Genomic DNA, 20,128 nt, shown 5'->3' with positions numbered 1-20,128 from the left:
ATAGGACTCAAAGGTCAGTGAAGGAGGCTGAGCTTGGCTTGCTTGCATAGCTGAATGCTTGTTGGTGCATTGCTAAATGCTTGTTGGTCTCGAGGCTCCACTGATCTTTGCCGAGAGAGTCACAGCTGAGAACGTTTCCTGTCGACCCTGGTCCCTCCTGCTGACTTGTTCTCAGGCTGAGGCCTGGCTGTCTCTGCTAGGTAATGTCATTGCTGCTGATTCGTGTTTGCTGTCCTGACTCCACTGAACTGAACTGCTGGAATATCCGTGAAGCATTTGCGAGTGGCTTGAGCTGCCACTTCTGACAAGGCAAATGGGAGTTGCTCCGAAGAACCATTTCTAAACTGGTATCCTTTCTTTTGCACTACCTCTGGTGGGTGGTGGGCATAAAGGGAGTTTAAAGCATTTAAGAATCATCATTAAAAGTAGCCTTGGAAAAGATTAAAGTTACAGGCCTAGACCTTCCAGAGGGGCTTCTCTGAGGACAAGGATGTTGGTAGCTATGAAGTATGTGCAGCAGGTGTCCCCTCTCACCCTCCACACCCTGCAGGTGAGGTTGCAGGTCCCCTGCTTCTGGCTCCCAGCTCCTTGCCTCACGGACCCTCCACCAGCAGCATCCTAGGGCTGTCTACTTGGTGACCTCTGAATCTCCATCTCTGCAGGAGGCAGGTGGGAGCACTAGATCATGAATCCAGATCCCCTAGTTGCATGTTAGTGCTCACTGCTGTGCTGTAAGGGCCTGGGAAGGGTAGGATCCTCCCGGGATGGTAAGTTAGAGAGCATGGGTGATTTCTGGGGCAAGTGTGACCATAGCTATCTGCCCTGACCACCTTGGGGAGAGCGGACTGGTCTCCGCCCATCCGAGGACAAGAAGGTCAACTCTAAGGCTGTCTCCGTGAGTCTAGAGTGGACCCTATAGGGAGATGGGAAACTAACTACTGGCCCTGACCCCTTAGCCAGTTTCCTAGTTGGAGCCTGAAATACATTCTTCTGTGTGCCTGGGCCTTTTTATACTTCTGGCCTTGGTATGTTACCTGCTCTACCTCTGCAGCCGCCTAAGCGGGTGGGGCCTTATGCAAGAACTGAGCTGTGTGTGGCTAAGCTATTTGGTCCTTGCAAACCTGAAGCTCACTGCAGGAGGTGGAACCCGGAAGCCATGACTCAGCCCTGTAAAGGCTGCTCGTGTCTGGGATTTTCAATACCCCTCCTCCTCACTCACTCAGACTCCATTTCTCACTCTGCCTCCACCCGAGCGCCCAGCTTTCCGTTCGGCAAAGCACTGCTGGCATTATGCCGGTAATGGTTCACTTTATTATTGCAAAGTCTCCCAGGAGAATGAAGGAGGCATCCTTTGCTTGGACATTAACGTGCAAGCCGGGCACAGAGGCACATACATGTCATCATGACACCTGGGAGGTTGCCAGAAGATCATGAGTTTGAGGCCAATGGTGGTAGCTGAGGACTGTCAGAGAGCCATTGCCAGCTACATCAGCCTCTCCAGGCTCTGTTGGGTGTGCTGTGGACACCAAAGCCAAGAAAAGCCAGCACACTATTGTTCAGTCCTTGTCCTGTGGGGACCCAAGTACCTACATGGCCCTCAGGCACAGGCTGTGACTGAATGCATGGTGTCACATTTTCTGGGAGCCGACATCAGTGTGACAGACACCAGCGTGGCAGTCCCTTGGCTGCTGGGTATCCTGTTAGGCTGAGGCTGGTTGTAACACTGAGGCTTGTTGTTAGAGTCCATGGTGAGTAGCAGGACTTGCAACTGAGTTATGTCTGAGACCAGAAACCTGAAGCCAAGACACAGGGAACCAGAGGGACAGGAGGAGTCTGGAGGAGAATGATAGCCAGTGTCACAGAGTTTTACTGCCGTGAACCGACACCATGATTAAGGCAACTCTTATAAGGACAACATTTAATTGGGGCCGGCTTACAGGTTCAGAGGTTCAGTCCATTATCATCATGGTGGGAGCATGGCAGCATCCAGACAGGCATGGAGCAGGTAGAGCTGAGAGTTCTACATCTTCACTTGAAGGCTGCTAGATCAGCTGCCATGTGGTTAGGAAGAGGATCTCATTGCCCACCCTCATGGTGACACACTTCCTTCTACAAGGCCATACCTCCTAATAGTGCCACTCCCTGGGCCAACCATATTCAAACCACCACAGCCAGGAACACAGGGGCAGCTGTGGGACAGTGTAGTAGAGTCCAGTAAGCTCAGGTAGTCAGGGTTCAGCTGACACCAACAGCATCAACATTGTCCCTGCCAAAAGGCACAACAAGGTCGAGATGTAGCCTGGGCTCACTGCACTGCTCCGACCAGCAGGGGGCGCAAGGCCGCAGTCGGTGTAGGGCTCCAGGCAGCCTGCGAAGGCCATGACGTGAGCGATGTAGTTCTGTTCCTGCACTCCGTGCACCAGGTGCGCCTGAGGGCCACGCGCGAATATGGCCACGTCCTCCCCACTGTGGGTCTCTGACGACAGAGGTACAGCTGCTTGCTGCCGGTACTTGGGGTCACCTAGGGGAACAAGTATTTAGGACAGAAGGCCTTTGACACTAGTATCCTCTACCCTCGACTTCAAGAGTACTTACTACACAGAACTTACGACTCTCTTTGTCAGTGACATCTGGCCGGGTACCTTTCTCAAGTTTATAGCCAGGACCGTTGCCATATAGGATTGAGGTGAAAGGTCTGCCATCCAGTGCATTGAAGGAGGCCCCCAGTCCTGCAGGGAGAGGGAGAGGGGGAGGGAAAGGGAAAGGAAGAGGGAGAGGGAGAGGGAGAGGGAAAGGGAGGAAGGGGGAAGGAGAGGGAGAGGGAGAGGGAGGGGGAGGGGGTGGGGGTGGGGGTGGGGGAGAGACACTTTGCCACTGTCCTGGTGTGGAGCCAATACAGACCCAAATGCTCACCTTTGCCTGACAACTAGCCTATCTATACACATTTGACAGACAAGGAAACTCAGGCCGAGAGAAGTTTCTGCTATGTGACCGATATAGTTGATCCATTTTCCTTGTCCTTGGCCTACCAAAGATAGAGGTCCCTCGAGGTACATAGCCACCGAAAGAGAAGACATGAGAGTGGTCAGCAGTGACAAGGATCATCGTGTCCTTCTCACTGGTGAGCTTGTTTGCCTTGTCAACAGCTGAGTCGAACATGACAGCCTCAGTCAGTGCACGATAGGCTATAGATTCATGGTGGCCATGGTCGATGTGGCCCCCTGCAGGAAACCAGAGATGGGGAGATGTTTGAGCCTGTGCTAGACCCCTGTTTCTTCCTTCCCCTCCCCCCTCCTCCTTCCCTCCCCCTCCCCCTCCTCCCCCTTCCCTCCCCCTCCCCCTCCCCCTCCTCCTCCTTCCCTCCCCCTCCCCCTCCTCCTCCTTCCCTCCCCCCTCCTCCTCTCCCCCCTCTTCCTTCTTCCCTCTTCTTTCTCTCCCCTCCTCTCTGCCAGGCAGGACCACTCACCTTCCACAAAGAGATAGAAGCCTTTGGGGTTCCTACTGAGCAGGTGTACTGCCACCTCTGTCATCTCGGCCAGGGAGGGATCCTGAGTAGGGTCTCGGTAGATGTCATATTTCATGTCGTTAGGTTCAAAGAGGCCTGGGGGACACAGAAACACAGGGATCCCAGGCTGTGTTGACACTTACATGGATGTCCTGTGAAGTCCTACTGAAAATGGCCTGGTAGGAACTGGACAATTACCCATGAGGTGAGTCACTGCTGAGTCCTGGGAGGCCTGGATGAGCTCTGTGCGGTTCCAAACATACCGGGCGCCCTGCAGGGACACAGCCAGTCTTAGCGCATACCTTTGAGGTGTAAGGCGCTGTCCTATGCTTGCTGGCCCCATACCCTGGTGTCCCTGTCACCTGGTGCTTTGCCAGCCACTTCTGCACCAGATTCTGTCCATCCAGCCTGGTTCCAGACTGAGCTCTGTTGCCAGAATACTCAGGGTCTGGTGTCCCCTTGGGAAACATGAACTTGCGGCCCCCACCAAGGATCACCTATAATTAGAAGGTCAGGACAGGAGGAAGTGGGATTCTTCTATCTCCTCCTCCTACCCATTCCTCAGAGCGAGCTCAGGCAGTTGGCTGCCCATACTGCAGTGAGTGACATCTCAATGCACCCCTCCTCCCTAGCTCTTGGGGCTCACATCAATGTCCATGTTGGAGATGAGCTGCATGGCGATGTCCTTGCAGCCCTCCTGTAGTGCAGCAGTGGCCATGTGTGCATCTGAGTACCAGTCACAGTTCACTGTGTGTGCGTAGGTGCCGGCTGGAGAGGCATGCTGTACCGACGTGGTGGTCACCACTCCCACAGACTTCCCTAGACATGACAGGGATCAGGTGGGCCACCTACTGCTCCAAGCCTGCTCTAGCTCCTTAGCCTGGCCCCGACTCACTTGTGTTTGTTTGTTTGTTTTTGCATAAGTCCTTGCTATGTAGCCCTGGCTGGCCTGGAACTCACTATATAGACCAGACTGGCCTTGAAGTCAGATCTGCCTGCCTCTGTCTCCCAACTGCTGGGATTAATGGTGTGTACCTTCATGCCCGGCTCACCTGCTTTCTTTGCACGGTGCATCACTGAGAAGACCTCGTTGCCAAATGTGCTGTTGCACTGGTTGAATCGAGCAGCCGCGCTCACACCGATGGTCTTGTAGTTGGCTTTGACCCCACAGAGATAGGCGGTGGCTGTGCCTGCACTGTCTGGGACCTGTCTGTCCACGTTGTATGTCTGGGGACAGAGACACTCTCAGCTGGGTGCTACTGGTTGACATTAGTCCCTGCTTCCTGGGTCTACACTGTCCTGGTTGCTAACCTGGGCTCCAGTTCTTCTGGGTTCTTCCTTGTCCGGTCATCTCCAGCCATTTCCCATCCTAGCTGTGTGTTCCAGTACTCACCTTGGACAGAGCCGTGAATGGGAAGTGGTCCATGGCCAGGGGTGTCTCAGGTCCTAGATGACCACCCAGTTGTCCCTTTAGTATCCTGGTGGCTGTCACTGTGGGCACCCCCATCCCTAAAGGAACAGAACCTGGTCAGGCCTGAGCTCCCAGACTTTCCTGAACCCGTCAGTGGCCTTGGGTGCCTGGAGCTTGAGGACCCCAGGGTGGCCAGGCTTCATGCACTCACCATCCCCTAAGAAGATAATGAGGTTCTTGGCTGATGTCCGAATGGGCTTCAGCTTCTTGGCAACATCTAGGGCCTCCTTTGCCTTCTGGTTCCAGAATGCTGGGTTCTCTTCCTCCACTGGTCAAAGAAGAGACCGGAGGCAGGTGTCAGGGGAAGGCTGTATTTATGAGTGGGGACAAGCAGTTAGGGGAGCCTCCTTACCTGGAATGACACCAAAGGACAATTGTAGCCTGAGGCCCAGCAGCAGCAGCAGCAGCACCCAGGCTCCCTGCATAGCTGGGGCTAGTGGAGGGATGGCAGTAGATGGGGAACAGTTCTTGCTTGAAAAGCTCAGTGTCTGTCCCTAATTCCCAGGCTCCTCCCCAACCCCACCCCTCCTGCTCTGGAAAGGAAGCCCTGCTGCCTGGAGAGAAGTGGCAGGGTGTGGCTAGGCCAGCCTCTGGGGGATTGGGGGGGGGGTGAGGTTGGAAGCTGCTTTTCCCAGGGTGAGGATTTGTGTCCTGTGCTGCACGGACCACTTTCTGCTCTTGTCGTCAGGACCTATCTGTCACTCCTGTTCCAAAGAGACAGCTGGACTGGGATACACTCTGGGGTGGAGCTGGAAACACGTAGCCTGGTGCAGGGTCTGGATTTGGCCTTCTGACATCATGAGCCCACTGACGTGGGAACAAGGTCACAAAGTGGCTTCAGTGCTGTGCTCTATCCTCTTGCCTGGCTTTGGGGGGAGTCAGTGGGGTACCAAGACCTGGAGTCCTGGGATGACTATTGCCTAGGAAATATCGGGGCACCATTGGTTCATGACCTGTTTGGTGTCTCAAGTTATTAGGGCAGGCTGGGAGAGCCTTGTCTTTGAGGGTCCATTCATAAGGATGATGGCCAGAACATGCCAGGTTGAGTGGTTGCAATACCCTGAGGCAAACCTGAATCTTCCTGAGAAGCAGGCAGGGTTTACTCCTGATCCTTATTCTCATAGGCGGTGAAGGGATGTCTGTACAAACCTTAGCACATCTATAGGTGTAGTTTAGGATAAGAAACAGATGGTGCATGCCTTTAATCCCAGCACTAGGGAGGCAGAGGCAGGCAGAGCTAGGAGATCAGGGTCAGCCTGGTTTACAGAGTGAGTTTGAAGACATTCAGAGAGCCACAGAGAGAAACCCAGGCTGGGTGAGGGACAGGAGTCAGGGGCAAACCAACCAACCAACAGAAACTATGAGCTTTCTGTAGCCTGGGGGAGGGGGTTAGGTTAGGCTCAAAGGATCTCTGGGATCCAGTGATTCCACCTCAGAGTATATTTTGAGAAGAATGCACTGGGTTCAATATTATCCCCAGTGGCCAAGAGGTGTGGGGTCAAGCCATGTACCCATTGATGGATGAGTGGCTCAGAGAAAGATGGTCCACGGGCTCAATGGAATGTTGTCCAACCTTTAAATAGAGGCAGTCACCAGTGGGATACCCCTTTAGTCCCAGCACTCTGTAGGCCAAGGCAAGCTACCTGGTCATCCTGTGCTGCATATACATATGCCCTGTCTAGTTACTTTCCAGACTGCTTCCATTTTCCAGTGTAAATTCAAGATTATCATTGACTACACGGAGAGTTTGAGGCCAGGTGGGACTTAATGAGGCCTTGTCTCAAAAGCCAAACAAGACCAAGTATGCCTGGGCACACCTTTAATTCTAGCACTCAAGAGGCAGTGGCAGGCTAATCTCTTTTGAGTATGAGGCCAGCCTCAGCTACATAGTACATTGCAGACCAGTCAGGACTACATAGTGAGACTCTTTAAAAAAAAGGGGGTGGGGTGGGGAGAACAACACATTACTTTTTATTTTTGGCTGTTCTCAGCATTGAATTTAGGGCCTTTTGGGTAAGTGTTATACTGCTGTATCCCCAGTAACCAAATAGTGCTACTGCTATATTATTATTATTAATTATTATTAGTAATTACTTGGTCTTTTTGAGACAGGGTCTCATGTAGGCTGACCTTTCAGCCCTGATCTTTCTGCCTCTACCTCCTATGTGCTGAGACTGAAGGCACCCCTACCTCATTTAGATGATAAACTTTATTTCATATAGTTTTTAAAATAACAATTTAAAATTGTTTCAAAAGAAGGAACTGCTTTATTAAATAATTTATCGATTATTAAATAATCGATGCCCATAGCAGCCCCCCTCATACCTCCTTACTTCATGAGTCACAGGTTTGACCTGGAACCCCAGGTATTCCATTGGCTCGACAGCATCTACCTGCCCCTCCTCAGCCCCCATGATGTCCACATGCCTCCTGGGAGCTGAAGGTCTCTGAAGAAGTTGCATCCCATGTTAAAGATCCTCTGTGGAAGCCAAGCATGCACAGAGAGACACGGAGTAAATTATTAACTTCAGTAGAGATAGGTACAAGTCTTCCAGTGCTCATTTAGGCCTCATTTGATTAGAGGCTTATTGTTTTTGCTTTTTTATTTATGTCTTAAATTGGGGTTTATAAATATACTTTTTCCCATGAAGGGACAAAAAAGAAAAAAAAAAAAGGGAGAAAGGAAGAGCAGAAGAGAGGGTAAGGAGAACCTTGAAGACGAAGGCCTGCTAAGACCCAGGGAAATGAAGAAAACTCTGCTTGTGGACTGTCAGTCAGTCAGGGACCCAGGGCTCTTCTTCTGTGTGAGGTGACATTCCAGGCCAAGGCTGTACCAAGGCCGCACCCAAACAACCCCAGCCAGCACCCAGGGACGGTGGAGTGTTGCTCGTGGGGCTCATCGTTTTTTTTTTTTTCTTTTCTTTAAATGTAGCAGAATTGGAGTTTACTAAAAGACATTTTTAGTAGCATCTTTAAGCATGGGGCTAATGGAGGTGAGGAGGAAGAGGTGGTTGGGAAGAAGGCAAGCACAGGGGAAAGGCTGAGTTTGAGCTTGGGGAAATTTGCCTGTGGTTTGTTTGCTTGCTTGTTTCCTGGGAGGCAAGGGTCTCATGCAGCCGAGGCTAACCTCAAACATGAACTTGCTACATAGTCAAGGATAATCTAGAACTCCCTATCCCCCTTCACCTACCTCCCAAATATGGGATTACAGGTAAGTGCTACGACATATGGCTCAAAGGCTTCTTTTGGTGGACAAGCGAGAGTCAATGTTAAGAAAGTGTTCAGGGCAGTAAGATGTCCTGCTTAGTGGAAATTCCTTCCTAGAGGGTCACTAGTAGGCCAGACATCTCACTTTATATGCCTTAGAAAGCTTCAATACCAAGCAGTGTGGACAGGTCAAGAGGCATGGTGAGCACGCCCTTGGTGCCTCTTGTAAGGAGCTGGAGTTCATTCCACCAGAAAGAGCATTGACCCCTGTTGAGACTACCTGTGAGGCCATCAGCTTTCAAGGAGTCAGATACTCTGACATCTGGTAAGACTCTCGTCCCGTAGAGTCACCCAGAGTAGACTGGAGGAGCATTCGTTTTTGTTGGAGTCCAGGAACACTCATGTAGACAACGAGCTGTTGCCACCCACTTCACACTGTCAGCCTTCATCAACATGGAATGAGCCAGATTAATGTCAAGAGGACACATGACCGAGTACAGCAATGCTCAGGGACCTGGAGTAGTAGATTAAAAGAGCACATAATATAGTTAGATTAAATCAGAGCTTGCTTAGGCCAAGGACATTTCTTCCAATAACAGAGCACACATTTTTTGCCATGAGGGAAGATCACTGAAGTCTTTACTTGGAGCCCCGGCTTCCTTCGGACTGCCCAGTGCAGAGACCAAATTAGCAACAGATCTAAAAGGGCACAGGTCAGATGCCAGCACTTGAGAGCAAAAGACTCCCTACACAAGGGTGGACGAAACAGCCCCAGGGCAGCCAGCAGGCATAGAAGAATGTTGCCCATTGTAGTGGTTCACTTATTTGTGTGTGTGACCCCAAAAGAGAACAAAAAGGTTACTAAAGCAGTCAGTAGCTTTATTAGTCAGGGTTCTCAGAGGGACAGAACTTGTAGAATGAATCTCTTTCTCCTTCCTATGTGTATACATACACATGTGTGTATACACACACACACACACACACACACACACACACACACACACACACACACACACACACACGATTTATTAGAATGACTCATAGAGCCAGGTGGTGGATCCCAGCACTTTGGAGACATAGACACTTGGATCTGAAGACCTGGAGTTGAAGGCCAGCCTGGTCTAACAAAGTGAGTCCCAGGATAGCTTGGGCTACACAGGAAACCCTGTCCCAACAAACAAACAACAATGTCTTACAGGCTTTGCTTCAGTGAAGGGATGGACCTGCCAACAAGAGCTAGCAGACAAAGAGAGCAAACTTCTTCCTTCCATGTCATTTAAATAGACTGACTTTAGATTAAAGTGGATCTTCCCACCTTAGAAGATCTGGATTAAAAGTGGGTCTTCCCACTTCAGATGACTTAATTACGAATAGCCCTCACAGGCATATCCAGCCACTCAGGTTTTAGTCAATTCCAGACGTAGTTGACAACCAAGAATAGCTACTACTGTGCCCTTTTGGAATGTGTATGACCCTTGAGATGGTTAACATTTTCAACCTGACAGGATCTAGTATCATGTGGCAAGCTCTGGGTACACCTGCGAGGGGTTATGTCGATTAGGTTAACCTCTGTTGCCTAAGAGGGATTCGCTTGCTCATAGTAAATGAGATGGAAAAACCATCTAAGTGTAGATGGCCCAGACTGAAGGTCTGAGGTAAAGCTCTTACTTTTTACCTGCTTGCCTTCACAGCTCAGCTGTGAGCTCACGTACCCTGTTTACAAGTTCTTCTCTTCTATTCTTGAGTTCATGAGTACTGTTTGTGAGTCCAGCTATCCTGTTGCTACCTCTGCTGCTTCTGTTGGAATGGGTTCTCCTCAGGACCACATTGGGACTGCTGAGGTTCCGGCCCCATGGGCTAAGCAGCTACTGGTTCCCAGTAGTAAGCAGACAGCTACTGTTGGACCTTATCTTTTAAGTCAATAAATTCCTGTATAAGTTAGTAGCTGACAGTCTTCAGTGATCAATACCTTTTGCTTGACCTGGCTTCAGAGCAGAAGTAATATTCAGGGGAGTGATGTGGCTTGTCAATGTATGTGTTGCTTGACAGTGGAGGGGGTGAATCTTTCCATCTATGGGCAATAGCATGAAGGAAGAATACAAAGTTAATGAAAAGAGACAGAAGGGTTCCCTCATTCTAGGCTGTGGCTGAGAGACTCTGGGTGGTGTCAGTTCAGCAAGAGTAGAAAATGGTGGTCTTGGGTTGTTGGAACCCAGAGTGGTGGTAAAGGGTTTTTTTTTTTTTTTTTTTTTTGGTTCTTTTTTCGGAGCTGGGGACCGAACCCAGGGCCTTGGGCTTCCTAGGCAAGCGCTCTACCACTGAGCTAAATCCCCAACCCCGTGGTAAAGGGTTTATAACTTTTCCACAGATCCTATCTGATGCCCCTAGTAGGGCCACAGGGGGTTTGTTGTGATTTAATGAGAATGGGCCCTACAGGCTCATATATTTGAATACTTGTGGAACTGTTTGGGAAGGATTAAGAGGTGTGGACCTGTTGGAGGAGGTGTGTCACCAGGGGTGGGCTTTGAGCTTTCAGTCAGTATCTAAGTGCTTAGCTACTGTTCCAGAGCCATAGCATGACTGCCTGTCCACCATGCCTGCCTCCCAATATGCTCCCACCACGATGGTCACAGACTCAACCTCTGAAACTGTGAACCCCAAATTAAATGTTTTTTTTTTCACAAGTTGCCGTGGTCATGTCTACCTTATAGCAATAGAAAGGTATCTAAGACAGGGTTGGATGTGAGTTCATCTCTATGTCTTTGGGAAGAGAAATTCTGAGAGTGGAGCTAAGTGGTAAGTGTGTGAGGCAGGAGCCTAGCTAGTACATCTCTCCCTTCTCCACTCTTGCCTCAAGGAAAATTAAATCTGAAGAGAAGTGATGAGGAAAACATGAACATGGAGAAGGGAATCTACCATAAGGCAGGATCTAAGCAACTCTCCCAGGACTTGGTCTAGACAGTTCAAATCAAGTGACGGGAAGCTGAAAGGTTAGTGGCTGACTGTGAATGAAGAGTTCCTTCTTTTGTTAAGTGTAGGCTTAATTTCAGTTCCAAAACTTCCCATTAGCTGAATTGAAAAAGCTTGAGCTCAGAGGCAGTAGGAGTTTTGAAGGGTCTGGACAGGTTAACAGCAAAATTTGAGAATCTCCCACATCTGAACTTACAGTGAAACAGAGAATAGTAGCTTGGAGTTTTTGAAAGAGACCAGATGTCGAAAAGCCCATCTCTGTGTAACTAAGACTAACCTGAGCACCTTTAAGCCCCTCCCCCACTGACTTTGAGAGGACAGGAAGGTCCTGGCTGGGCTGCAGAAGGGTGATGTGGTGATAAGGTGAGGGGGAACCTGAGAAGGGTAAGAGAGCTTGAGGACAAGGACTGCAGTGGGAAGGGAGAGGTGAGGAGGATAACGCTGACATCTGTGGTGAGAAAGGCTCTGGAGCTGATGAAGGCAGGAAAGAAGTGAAAAGATGAAAAGAAAGAGAAACAGATTAAGATGATTAAAACCCCAGAAGTCTGCAAAACCAGGGTTTCAGCATTGGTTGGACTGCTCGTGGATTTGGTAGCTGTTTGTTTATTTTTAAGACAGTTTCTCTGGGTAGCCCTGGCTATCCTGAAATGTTTTGTTTTGTTTTGTTTTTTTAATGGAGCATATATACTTACGAATTTTATTCATAGGCAAACATATGAAACTGGAAAAAAATATGTAGTGTTACTCAGGTACAGAAAGAAGACAGATGCTATTACATTCTTACACATGGCTCTTAGCTTTCATTCTTTATTATGTGTGCTTACCTTGGAGTGCTTGTGGAAGCCAGGAAGCTAGGAGTCTCCTCTCTCTCTCTCTCTCTCTCTCTCTCTCTCTCTCTCTCTCTCTCTCTCTCTCTCTCTGTGTGTGTGTGTGTGTGTGTGCAAGTGTGCATGCACACCCCCTTAAGGGAGAGGGGATAGCAAGACAAAGATAAAGTGGAAGCAGAGAGGGCGAATACTTTGAGTGGAAAGGATTTTGTTTCTTAAGATTTGTTTTTAGTTTATGTGTACAAATGTTTTGCCTGCATTTATCTAAGTGTATGGTGTGTGTGTCTGGTATAGGTAGAGGCCAGAGGGGGCTACTGGATTCCCTAGAACTGGTGTTATTATGGCTGTAAGCTGCCAAGTGGATTCTGGGAATCAAACCCATGTTCTCTGCAATATCAGTAATGCTCTTTGGAGTGGAAAGATTTAATTAGAGAAAGAAGTGGGAAGGCAGGGATGGGGTGGGGGTGGTTAACCAAAACAAGTGTGTAAACTTACTATATTGTAGCACAATTGCGTGCGCGAGCGCACACACACACACACACACACATACACACACACACACACACACACACACACACACACACACACACACACAGAGTATATGGAGAGATCCCCTTCGTAGCTGGATAACACTGTTCCTAGAAGCTGTGGGTTACTAAACAAAAATCCCAGAATGAGGTTTGGAGCACTTTCATGTCAGTCATTGATCAGGGATGCTCCAGTGACATCCAAAACAGTACAGGCTCTTCTTACCATCTGCTTGGATACCTACCAGAGCTAGATAAGACCTGCCAGGTAGAGCTGGAGAGATAGCTCAGCGGTTAAAAGCACTGGCTGCTCTTCCAGAGGTCCTGAGTTCAATTCCTAGCAAACACATGGTAGCTAACAACCATCTGGGATCTGAAGTCCTCTTACGGTGTGCAGCTACAGCGTACTCATATAAATAAAATAAATAAATCTTAAAAAGAAAGGCCTTCCAGACATGTCTACTTGTTATGGGAGCAACTAACCAAAGACTGCATTTGAGGCTGCATTTGAGGCCCAGACACTGAGTGGTCAGCCCTAAACAAGACATGAATACCATTCTTCTAAGGCAAGGGGGACAAGGTGGAGGAAGAAGAAGAAAGAATACAAGCCAGAAGGCAGAGAGGACTTGGAAATGCCATTCTTTGGTGATGCCACAGTCATCACAACCATAAACTCACAGGAGCTGAAGTTACCTGCCAAGACCATCAGAAGATAGACACTGTTAACAATTAGTCATGGCTGGAGGAGGGACTTACTGGGCTCAACACCTCTTGCTGTGAACTCTGGGAGAGGGTGAGTCATGATCTTCAGCCCTGCACCACTGTTGGGCTAGCCAGCCCTCCTCAGCATGAGCTGCCTCGGAAGGAAGGAGCAGGCTGGCAGTGTGATTGAGGCCAGATGCATCTGCTCATGCCAAGGTTCTCAATCTCCATCTCAACTGGCATTTTTTAAGATGGGACAAACTGTGGTGTCCAGGGATGGTTTTTTAGGTGAAAAGGGCTAGTTCAGCTACAACCACAGGGTGTAAAATATCATTGAGCCATTATGGAGATGACGTCTTCAAGAGACAGATCCCTTGGGTCCAGCCTCCCAGGCACAGGAGTGATGGGTCTGTGCTGTGGAGCATCATTGGTCTCTCTTTCCACCCCTTTGATGATATCGAGGAAAGAATCTCTGAATGCCTTTAACATTGTGTTAACTTTACCATCTCTTTTGAAGTAGAGCCCCACCCCCCCAAGGCAAAGGCTCACTGCTATTTGCAGGCTTGGAATATGCAGCTGCCTTCTATTCGGGGCTGGTGATGGTGGTCTTCCTGCTTTTTAATTAACTTCGTTCTTTGACAATTTCATGCATTTATACAATGCGTTCTGGTTACTCCCCCCACCTTCTTTTATCTCCTCTCTTGTTCCCTCTTTTTCTTCCTCCTCCTTCATCATAATGGGCTTGAGCTCAAACTTGCTATATAGCCAGAAATGACTTTGAACTCTTTTTGTTGTTGTTTGCTTTTTATTTTTTGATACAGGTTTTCTCTGTGTAACAGAGCCCTGGCTGTCCAAGACTCACTTTGCAGACCAGGCTGAACTTGAACTCACATAGATCCGTCTGCCTCTGGGATTAAAGGCATGCCCCACCATGCTTGGCCATGTTCTTGAACTCTTGATCCTGCCTCCCCTCCCTCAAGCTCTGGGTACTGTGGATGGAAGCTAGGGCTTTGTGCATACTAGGTGAACACTCTACCAACTCTTGCTCCCTAGCTGGCCCTCTATTTTTTTGGTAACTGTAAGTTTTCCTTTCTAATTATATCAAGGAAAAACCTAAGCTTGTTTAATGAAAAACATTAAATAAATATGACCCCAGGCAATGTGGCTATGGCAAAAAAGAATCATTAAAGTGATACATGAATAGTTGAATTTAGAGAAGTACTAATTGAAAGAAAGAAGTCCAGCATCCTCTTCTGGCTTCTGTGGGCACTAGGCACACCAGTGTTATGCACAGACACACATGTAGACAAAACACCCAGGCACACAGTTAGAATTAAAAACATTTAATAAAGAAATGCAATACATTTTGGGTCTGAGTTCGCATTCACTTCCACCATTTTCTGATTATCTTCCAAAGTGTTATCTCTCCAAGCCTAAGTTCTCTTACCTGAGAATGAGCAAGAGACAAGGACTTGTAGCTGCTATGGGGATGTAGTGGGAGATCTTAGAGGTTTAGTATGCACTGAAGGGAGGGGTATGTGTGTGGAGAAACAGGAGGTCATACCCTGAGCTTCAGAACAAAGAAACAAGCCTTGGAATCTTGGAGGTCTTCAAGTGGGAGCCAAGGCCAGTGTTAAAGGAGGTGGCTCATTCTGGGAGTGACCCTTTGTCCTAATGGAGCCTGTGAGGTGGGGCCTTGCTTTGATCATTCCATTTCTGGCAAGAAATATATCCCCACACCTGCCCTGCATAGGGAGCAGCAGAAGCCTTAAGTGTAAGGAGCAGTTAAAACCTCCAGTGAATGTGTTGTTGACATGGACTGAGCTATCAAGGATCCCAATGCCTCAGGCCCACAGAGTGGCAAAGCCTTTCCCTGGTCCGAATGCAAATTTTAACAGTCTATGTGGAAGTTAGAGGCTTCCTCCTCTGGGATGACTGTTCCCCTACAGAGACCTCTTATAAAGATGAGCTAAATCTGCCTCCTTGTTCAGTGTGTACAATACACTCACCTCCCTGACTCAGATGTATGTATAGAGTAAATGCACAGCCCAGCCAGTTCCAGCTCTTCTGTGCTTATGCCCTGGGGCTGCTGTGGGGACGTAGAGGGAGGCTGTGTGTAGGTCCTTTCTTCCCTATCTCATCACCCCAGTTAGGTCAATCCCTGGGTCATGCAGGAACTTGCTGGGCCCTGGGGTGGGAAAAGGAAGGAGACTGATTTAGCACCAAGGCAAGAGACAGTCCCCTTTCCCCTACCTCATCCCATAGTCCCTGGGGGAGGAGACAGTGCACAGCTGAGTCCCTTCTGCAGCTTCAGCCAAGGCAAGAGGCTCTGAGCCTATGAGGATCTAGGAGTTCAGGAGTGGGCCTGGCGGAAGCGGTTGTCTGTGGGCACCCTTGACTGTTCACTTACCCACTAGGGGAGACCTCTTCTGTCTAGCTGTAGTGGTGGCAGCATCAGAGACAGCTGGCGGGGATGGCTCAAAGCCATCCTTTAAAAATGTAGTATTGCGATATGTATGATGTGGCGGTGTGCACACCTTGGGGAGCATGTGGAGGTCAGAGGGCAACTGTGCAGTTGGTTCTCTCCTTCCTTTTTCTCAGTGTGGGTTCTGGGGCTTGAACTCGGGTCATCAGGCTTGTGTGACAGTGCCTTATCTGCTTAGTCACCTCCCCAGCCCCTAACTCATCCTTCTGAGTTGATGGATGGCCTGCTGCATGGAGGGATGGAAAGTCCCAGGTGCCCAGTGCTGCCTGCATTCAGGGACTTCTCTGTGACTTGGTGTCATGAGCACCAGGAGGATGATTTCACTCCAGCAGCAGTCTGGTTAGCTGGAAAATCTACGACGGTAAACTCTGCTAAAGGACAGTCTGTTTTCCACCCTCTTCTGCATTCATTTTCTTGGTATTTGGCTGACTGCTTTCCAGAACTGTACAATGTACAATTTATGAACACTGTGAGCACAGTGAAGTTCATGAACCTGTTTGAGTACAATGACCTTTTTAAGTAAAATAAATTACTTAAATGGATCTTATCCCCTAAGATGACTTTATATACTCGAACCTGAGAAAGAAACCCTTGATAATCATAAAAGTTCATAGAAAGGCAGAGCAGGTTCAAAGAGATTATCTTATCTGAAGGTTTAATTGACCACTTATGATTTTTTTTTTCAGGAATGAGAATAGAACTTGGGGAATTCACCAGGCCCTGACAGTATTCCATCCTCAGCTATGGCTCCAGACACCTTCCACCCTATAACTTCTATTTTGAGACTGGGTTTTGCTAAGTTGCCGAGGCTGGACTTTAATTCACAGCCAGACTTGAACTTGCTATCCTCCTGCCTCAGCCTCTTGAGCAGCTGGGACTACAGGGATGTGCTAACAGACCTGGATACAGTTAATTTTTAAAAATCTATTTTCATGCGGATACCTGTATGTGTACCTGTGTGCCTGGTGCCTGAGGAGGCCAGAAGGTATCGGATCCCTGTGGGGCTGGAGTTATGGACTCAAACCTGAGTCTTCTGGAAGAGCAGCTAGTGTCCCTAAGTGGGTGAGCCATTCTCTCCAGCCCCACAATAAGGTTTTAGTCATAAACAGGATTTATCTATATACAAATTCAAGATCATCTTGTCAGGTCCAAAACACCCCTCTCTTTAGAACCTTCCATTTTAAGGGGGCAGTGCTGGGGTGTGAACCCAACTCCTTAACCTGCTAAGCTGGTGTTCTGTCATCGAGCTGCCCCTAGCTCTAGAGCTTTCTTCATTTTATACAAAACATCACCTTTGTTCTGCCACCCACCAGAGTGGAGTTCATTCTTTAATCTGTCAATTCCTTTCACCCCAACCCCAACCAATCCCCAAGTCTGTGATTTTGGTCCACAGAGGCCTTTAGCTGGTATCCTGTACGGCCCTGGCCAGCTCTTCTGCAGGTTGCCTACAGTGTCACCTCCTCAGGTCTCCGAGGTCTGCTTGCATTGCCTCAGGGCTGCCCTACACCCTGAGCTCCACACCTAGACCTCAGCTTAGACACAGGAACCTGCAAGGTTTACTGAAGCAACCAGGATGTGTGGCCACCAGGCCTGCTGCCTGTGTCTTTAAGCAGACTTTACAGAAGCATTTAATGGTCTGGGAATACCGGGGTGCCTGTCAGCAGGGATTTTATCTTCGTTACTAGAATAATGGATTGTTTAATACACTCCTTGCTGAATGTACAGGAAAGCTTTTAGGCCAATTGTGGATCCATTCTGGCTAAATATAAACAGCGTTCCTCCCTACTTTTAGTTTTTTAAATCCAAATTATACACAGATGTAAAGTGTCAAATGGATCTGGCAGGTTTATTAAAACAAAATGGGAGAGTACGTCTGTGCTCCTAGATGCATTTCCCATCCCAGAGGCACTTTCCCCTCTCAGTATTTATTAGTGTGTGTGTATGTGTGTGTGTGTGTGTGTGTGTGTGTGTATGTGTTGGGCATGTGTGTGCATGAGCATATGGTTGAATGTGGAGCCCCCAAGTTGATGGCAGATACCTTCCCTGGTTGCTTTGTACTCTACAGACCCAGAGCTCACGGATCCCCGCTCGTCTAACTAGTCAGGTCACCGGAGTTCCATCTCTGCCTCTTGAGTGCTGGGATTGCAGGCAGCTGCCAGGGCCGACTGCTTCTGTGTGAGTTCTGTCCCATCTTCTGTGTGTGGAAAGCACTTTATCTATTTAACTATTTGCCTAGTCCACCCCCAATCCACTTGGGTTTTAAAAAATTATTTTTATAGTTCTATTTGTAAAAAACCACACCTCTCAGAAAAAACAACAAAAACAACCATTTCTTCATTTCCAGTTTTAAGCTGTTATCTACTGATATTTTCCACTAATATTATGTCGTGAACTATTCCTGAGCAGCCAAAATACTACTTTTTAAAGAAATTGACACAAACCTGAAATTTGGATGGGGTCTTACAGAGGCTTTGTGTCTCCTCCATAGGCCACCGCAGGAGTGGTTTGTGGGGGTTGGGGGTGGATCTCTAAGATGCCTCAGAACCCAAGTTTCCTCACAGCTTGGCACTGTCACTCAGCATGGCCTGGGACAGTGCAGCATCACTTCTGCTGTATTTGAACTCAGCAGCTGAAGAGCCTGGGGGACTCAGGAGGAAGGACAAGAACAGGAGGTGTTGGTGGGGGTGGGTAGCCTGCAGCCATCTTTCTTCCCCACCTTTCCACTGAAGAAAGGGAACTGGCTCCTCACCTGTCCCCTCTCCATCCTCGAAATATGGTCTCGGAGCAGTGTGTAGATTATCTTAGAATGTAAGTGCTGTTGCCAGGCGTGCCAGGTACAGCCAGGGAAAGGCTTCTCTTGTACTGGTGTTTCTCTACTCACACCCCATACTTTCCTTACTGTCAGATGTGGATCATCTTCAGCGTACTTAGTGCCGATCTAGTCCTGGCGTCTTGACTTGACGTTCTCTGAGCTGCTTCACTCACCGGCTACCTCAGGCAGGCTTCCAGACTCACACACCCGGTGCTGCTGGCCTGTTCCTCCATCCTGAGCGCGCTGCTGCTACTGTTAGGTGTGTGAGACATAAAATAATCCAATCCTCCCGGGGGCGTTTGGTTAAGGGTTGAGCACTTTTAAATGCCATTAAAGTTAATGATGGGCATTTATTCTAAGTGCCTCTCTACTGCTTATTTTTCCTTTCTGACAGTCTTGCTACATAGCTCTGGCTGCATTAGTATTTGCTGTGTAGACCAGGCTGGCCTCCAGTGCATGGCTATCCTCCTGCCTCAGGCTTCTAAGTGCTGGGATGACAGGTGTGAGCTGCTTGCTCAGCTACTTTTTTTTTTTTTTTAATAAGATGTTGGGAGCCATGGGACTTGACTCTAACTGTATCCTTCTCTGGAGCCTCAGCCAGCTGGATGGCCCTCATGGTAGCTTAGATACTTTGAACACTCCACAGACACCTTAAGGAGTTACATAGCAACCACGGTTGGCTGTTGCTGAAGCACAGCTCTGGCCCACGAGTACCAGGACCATGCAGGTCCTGGGATTGAACTCGTGGTGGCAGGCTTGGTGCCAGGTGCCTTTACTGGCTGGGCTACCTCACCCACCCTTCCTTTTGTGTCTAGCATCAGCCCTTGTTTGGCTCTTGTTTCCTTGAAAATGTCAGTGATAACTTCATTTTCCCCATGTGATCTGTTTTCTCCATAGAACTTCTTTTCCCTTTAAAAAGAAGTTCCCTTGGCTATTTCTATTTACAGATAGGATTCACTAAGTGACTAGAAGCCCAAGTACCCTAGGGACTTGGCAGGCTGACTCCCCAGGAGAAGCCTGGCTGGGATATCTCTGGGGAACCTCTGCTGCCAAGTTTGTATTTCATGTGGGGACAGGAGGTCCCCAGGGACAATGTTTCCAATCTCCTGCCTGGCTGCTGAGTCCTCAGGGCTGACCAGATCCTGCAGCAGAGGGGCTGGGGCTGTGGTGTCTGTATCTCATGGGGTCCTAGGCACAGGAGACTTTACCAGGCCTGGTGGCTGCAATCCAGAAAGCTTCAGCTTAACTCTCCAACCATAGCTCTCTTGCCTGCTGATGTGTGGAAGAAGCAGTTTATTTACCACAGTGACAGCATTGGCTTCTGTAGCCATCTTTCTCCACCCCCAGCCCAGAGCAGCCCAGGCTTGTTGGATGCTGTGCAGTACTGCAGCTTGCTGCTCTGCATTGTTGATGGCCTGGTACCTGCCTTTCTCCAGTCTAACAGGGACTGTTTGCTCACTCTCCGCTTCCAGTGTAACATCCTCCTCTATTTTCACTCCCCTTGCAATGAATTCCCGAACATAAGCTCCCTGGTGCCTTTGGTGGTCTTGGGGAGGTAGTGAGAGTGGATGTCCTGTATTCTTCAGAAATCATAACTAATAACCTTTAAAGGAGGAGATCTG

General features: G+C 48.7%; 1 protein-coding gene across 3 annotated transcripts; it reads right to left on the bottom strand.

Annotated features, from left to right (window-relative positions):
• Nucleotides 1–1,903: 1,903 nt before the first annotated feature.
• Alpg (alkaline phosphatase, germ cell) lies at nucleotides 1,904–19,036 on the bottom strand. Of its 3 annotated transcripts, none has more exons than XM_063268168.1 (11): nucleotides 5,329–19,036; nucleotides 5,128–5,244; nucleotides 4,899–5,014; nucleotides 4,558–4,732; nucleotides 4,152–4,324; nucleotides 3,868–4,002; nucleotides 3,704–3,776; nucleotides 3,467–3,601; nucleotides 3,030–3,221; nucleotides 2,596–2,729; nucleotides 1,904–2,521 (listed from the first exon to the last, which is right to left on the bottom strand). In XM_063268168.1, exons 1-11 carry the CDS (start codon nucleotides 5,399–5,401, stop codon nucleotides 2,306–2,308), a joined length of 1,539 nt encoding a protein of 512 aa, XP_063124238.1. In that variant the 5' UTR covers nucleotides 5,402–19,036; the 3' UTR covers nucleotides 1,904–2,305. The 3 variants fall into 3 exon arrangements, with proteins under 3 accessions (XP_063124238.1, XP_038940610.1, XP_038940613.1); XM_039084682.2 differs by having other exon boundaries at nucleotides 2,610–2,729; XM_039084685.2 differs by lacking the exon at nucleotides 3,868–4,002 and having other exon boundaries at nucleotides 2,610–2,729.
• Nucleotides 19,037–20,128: the final 1,092 nt, after the last annotated feature.

The sequence above is a fragment of the Rattus norvegicus genome, chromosome 9, assembly GCF_036323735.1.
Source record: "Rattus norvegicus strain BN/NHsdMcwi chromosome 9, GRCr8, whole genome shotgun sequence".
In the NCBI taxonomy this organism is placed as follows: Eukaryota; Metazoa; Chordata; class Mammalia; order Rodentia; family Muridae; genus Rattus; species Rattus norvegicus.
This window is presented reverse-complemented; position numbering and strand designations above follow the sequence as displayed.

Coding starts and splice junctions, on each gene's coding strand:
- Alpg (XM_039084682.2), bottom strand. CDS start 5,401: ATGCAGGGAGCCTGGGTGCTGCTGCTGCTGCTGCTGGGCCTCAGGCTA. Junction 4,325..4,557: donor GCACCGTGCAAAGAAAGCAG/GTGAGCCGGGCA, acceptor TGTCATGTCTAG/GGAAGTCTGTGGGAGTGGTG. Junction 3,602..3,703: donor AGCAGTGACTCACCTCATGG/GTAATTGTCCAG, acceptor TGTGTCCCCCAG/GCCTCTTTGAACCTAACGAC.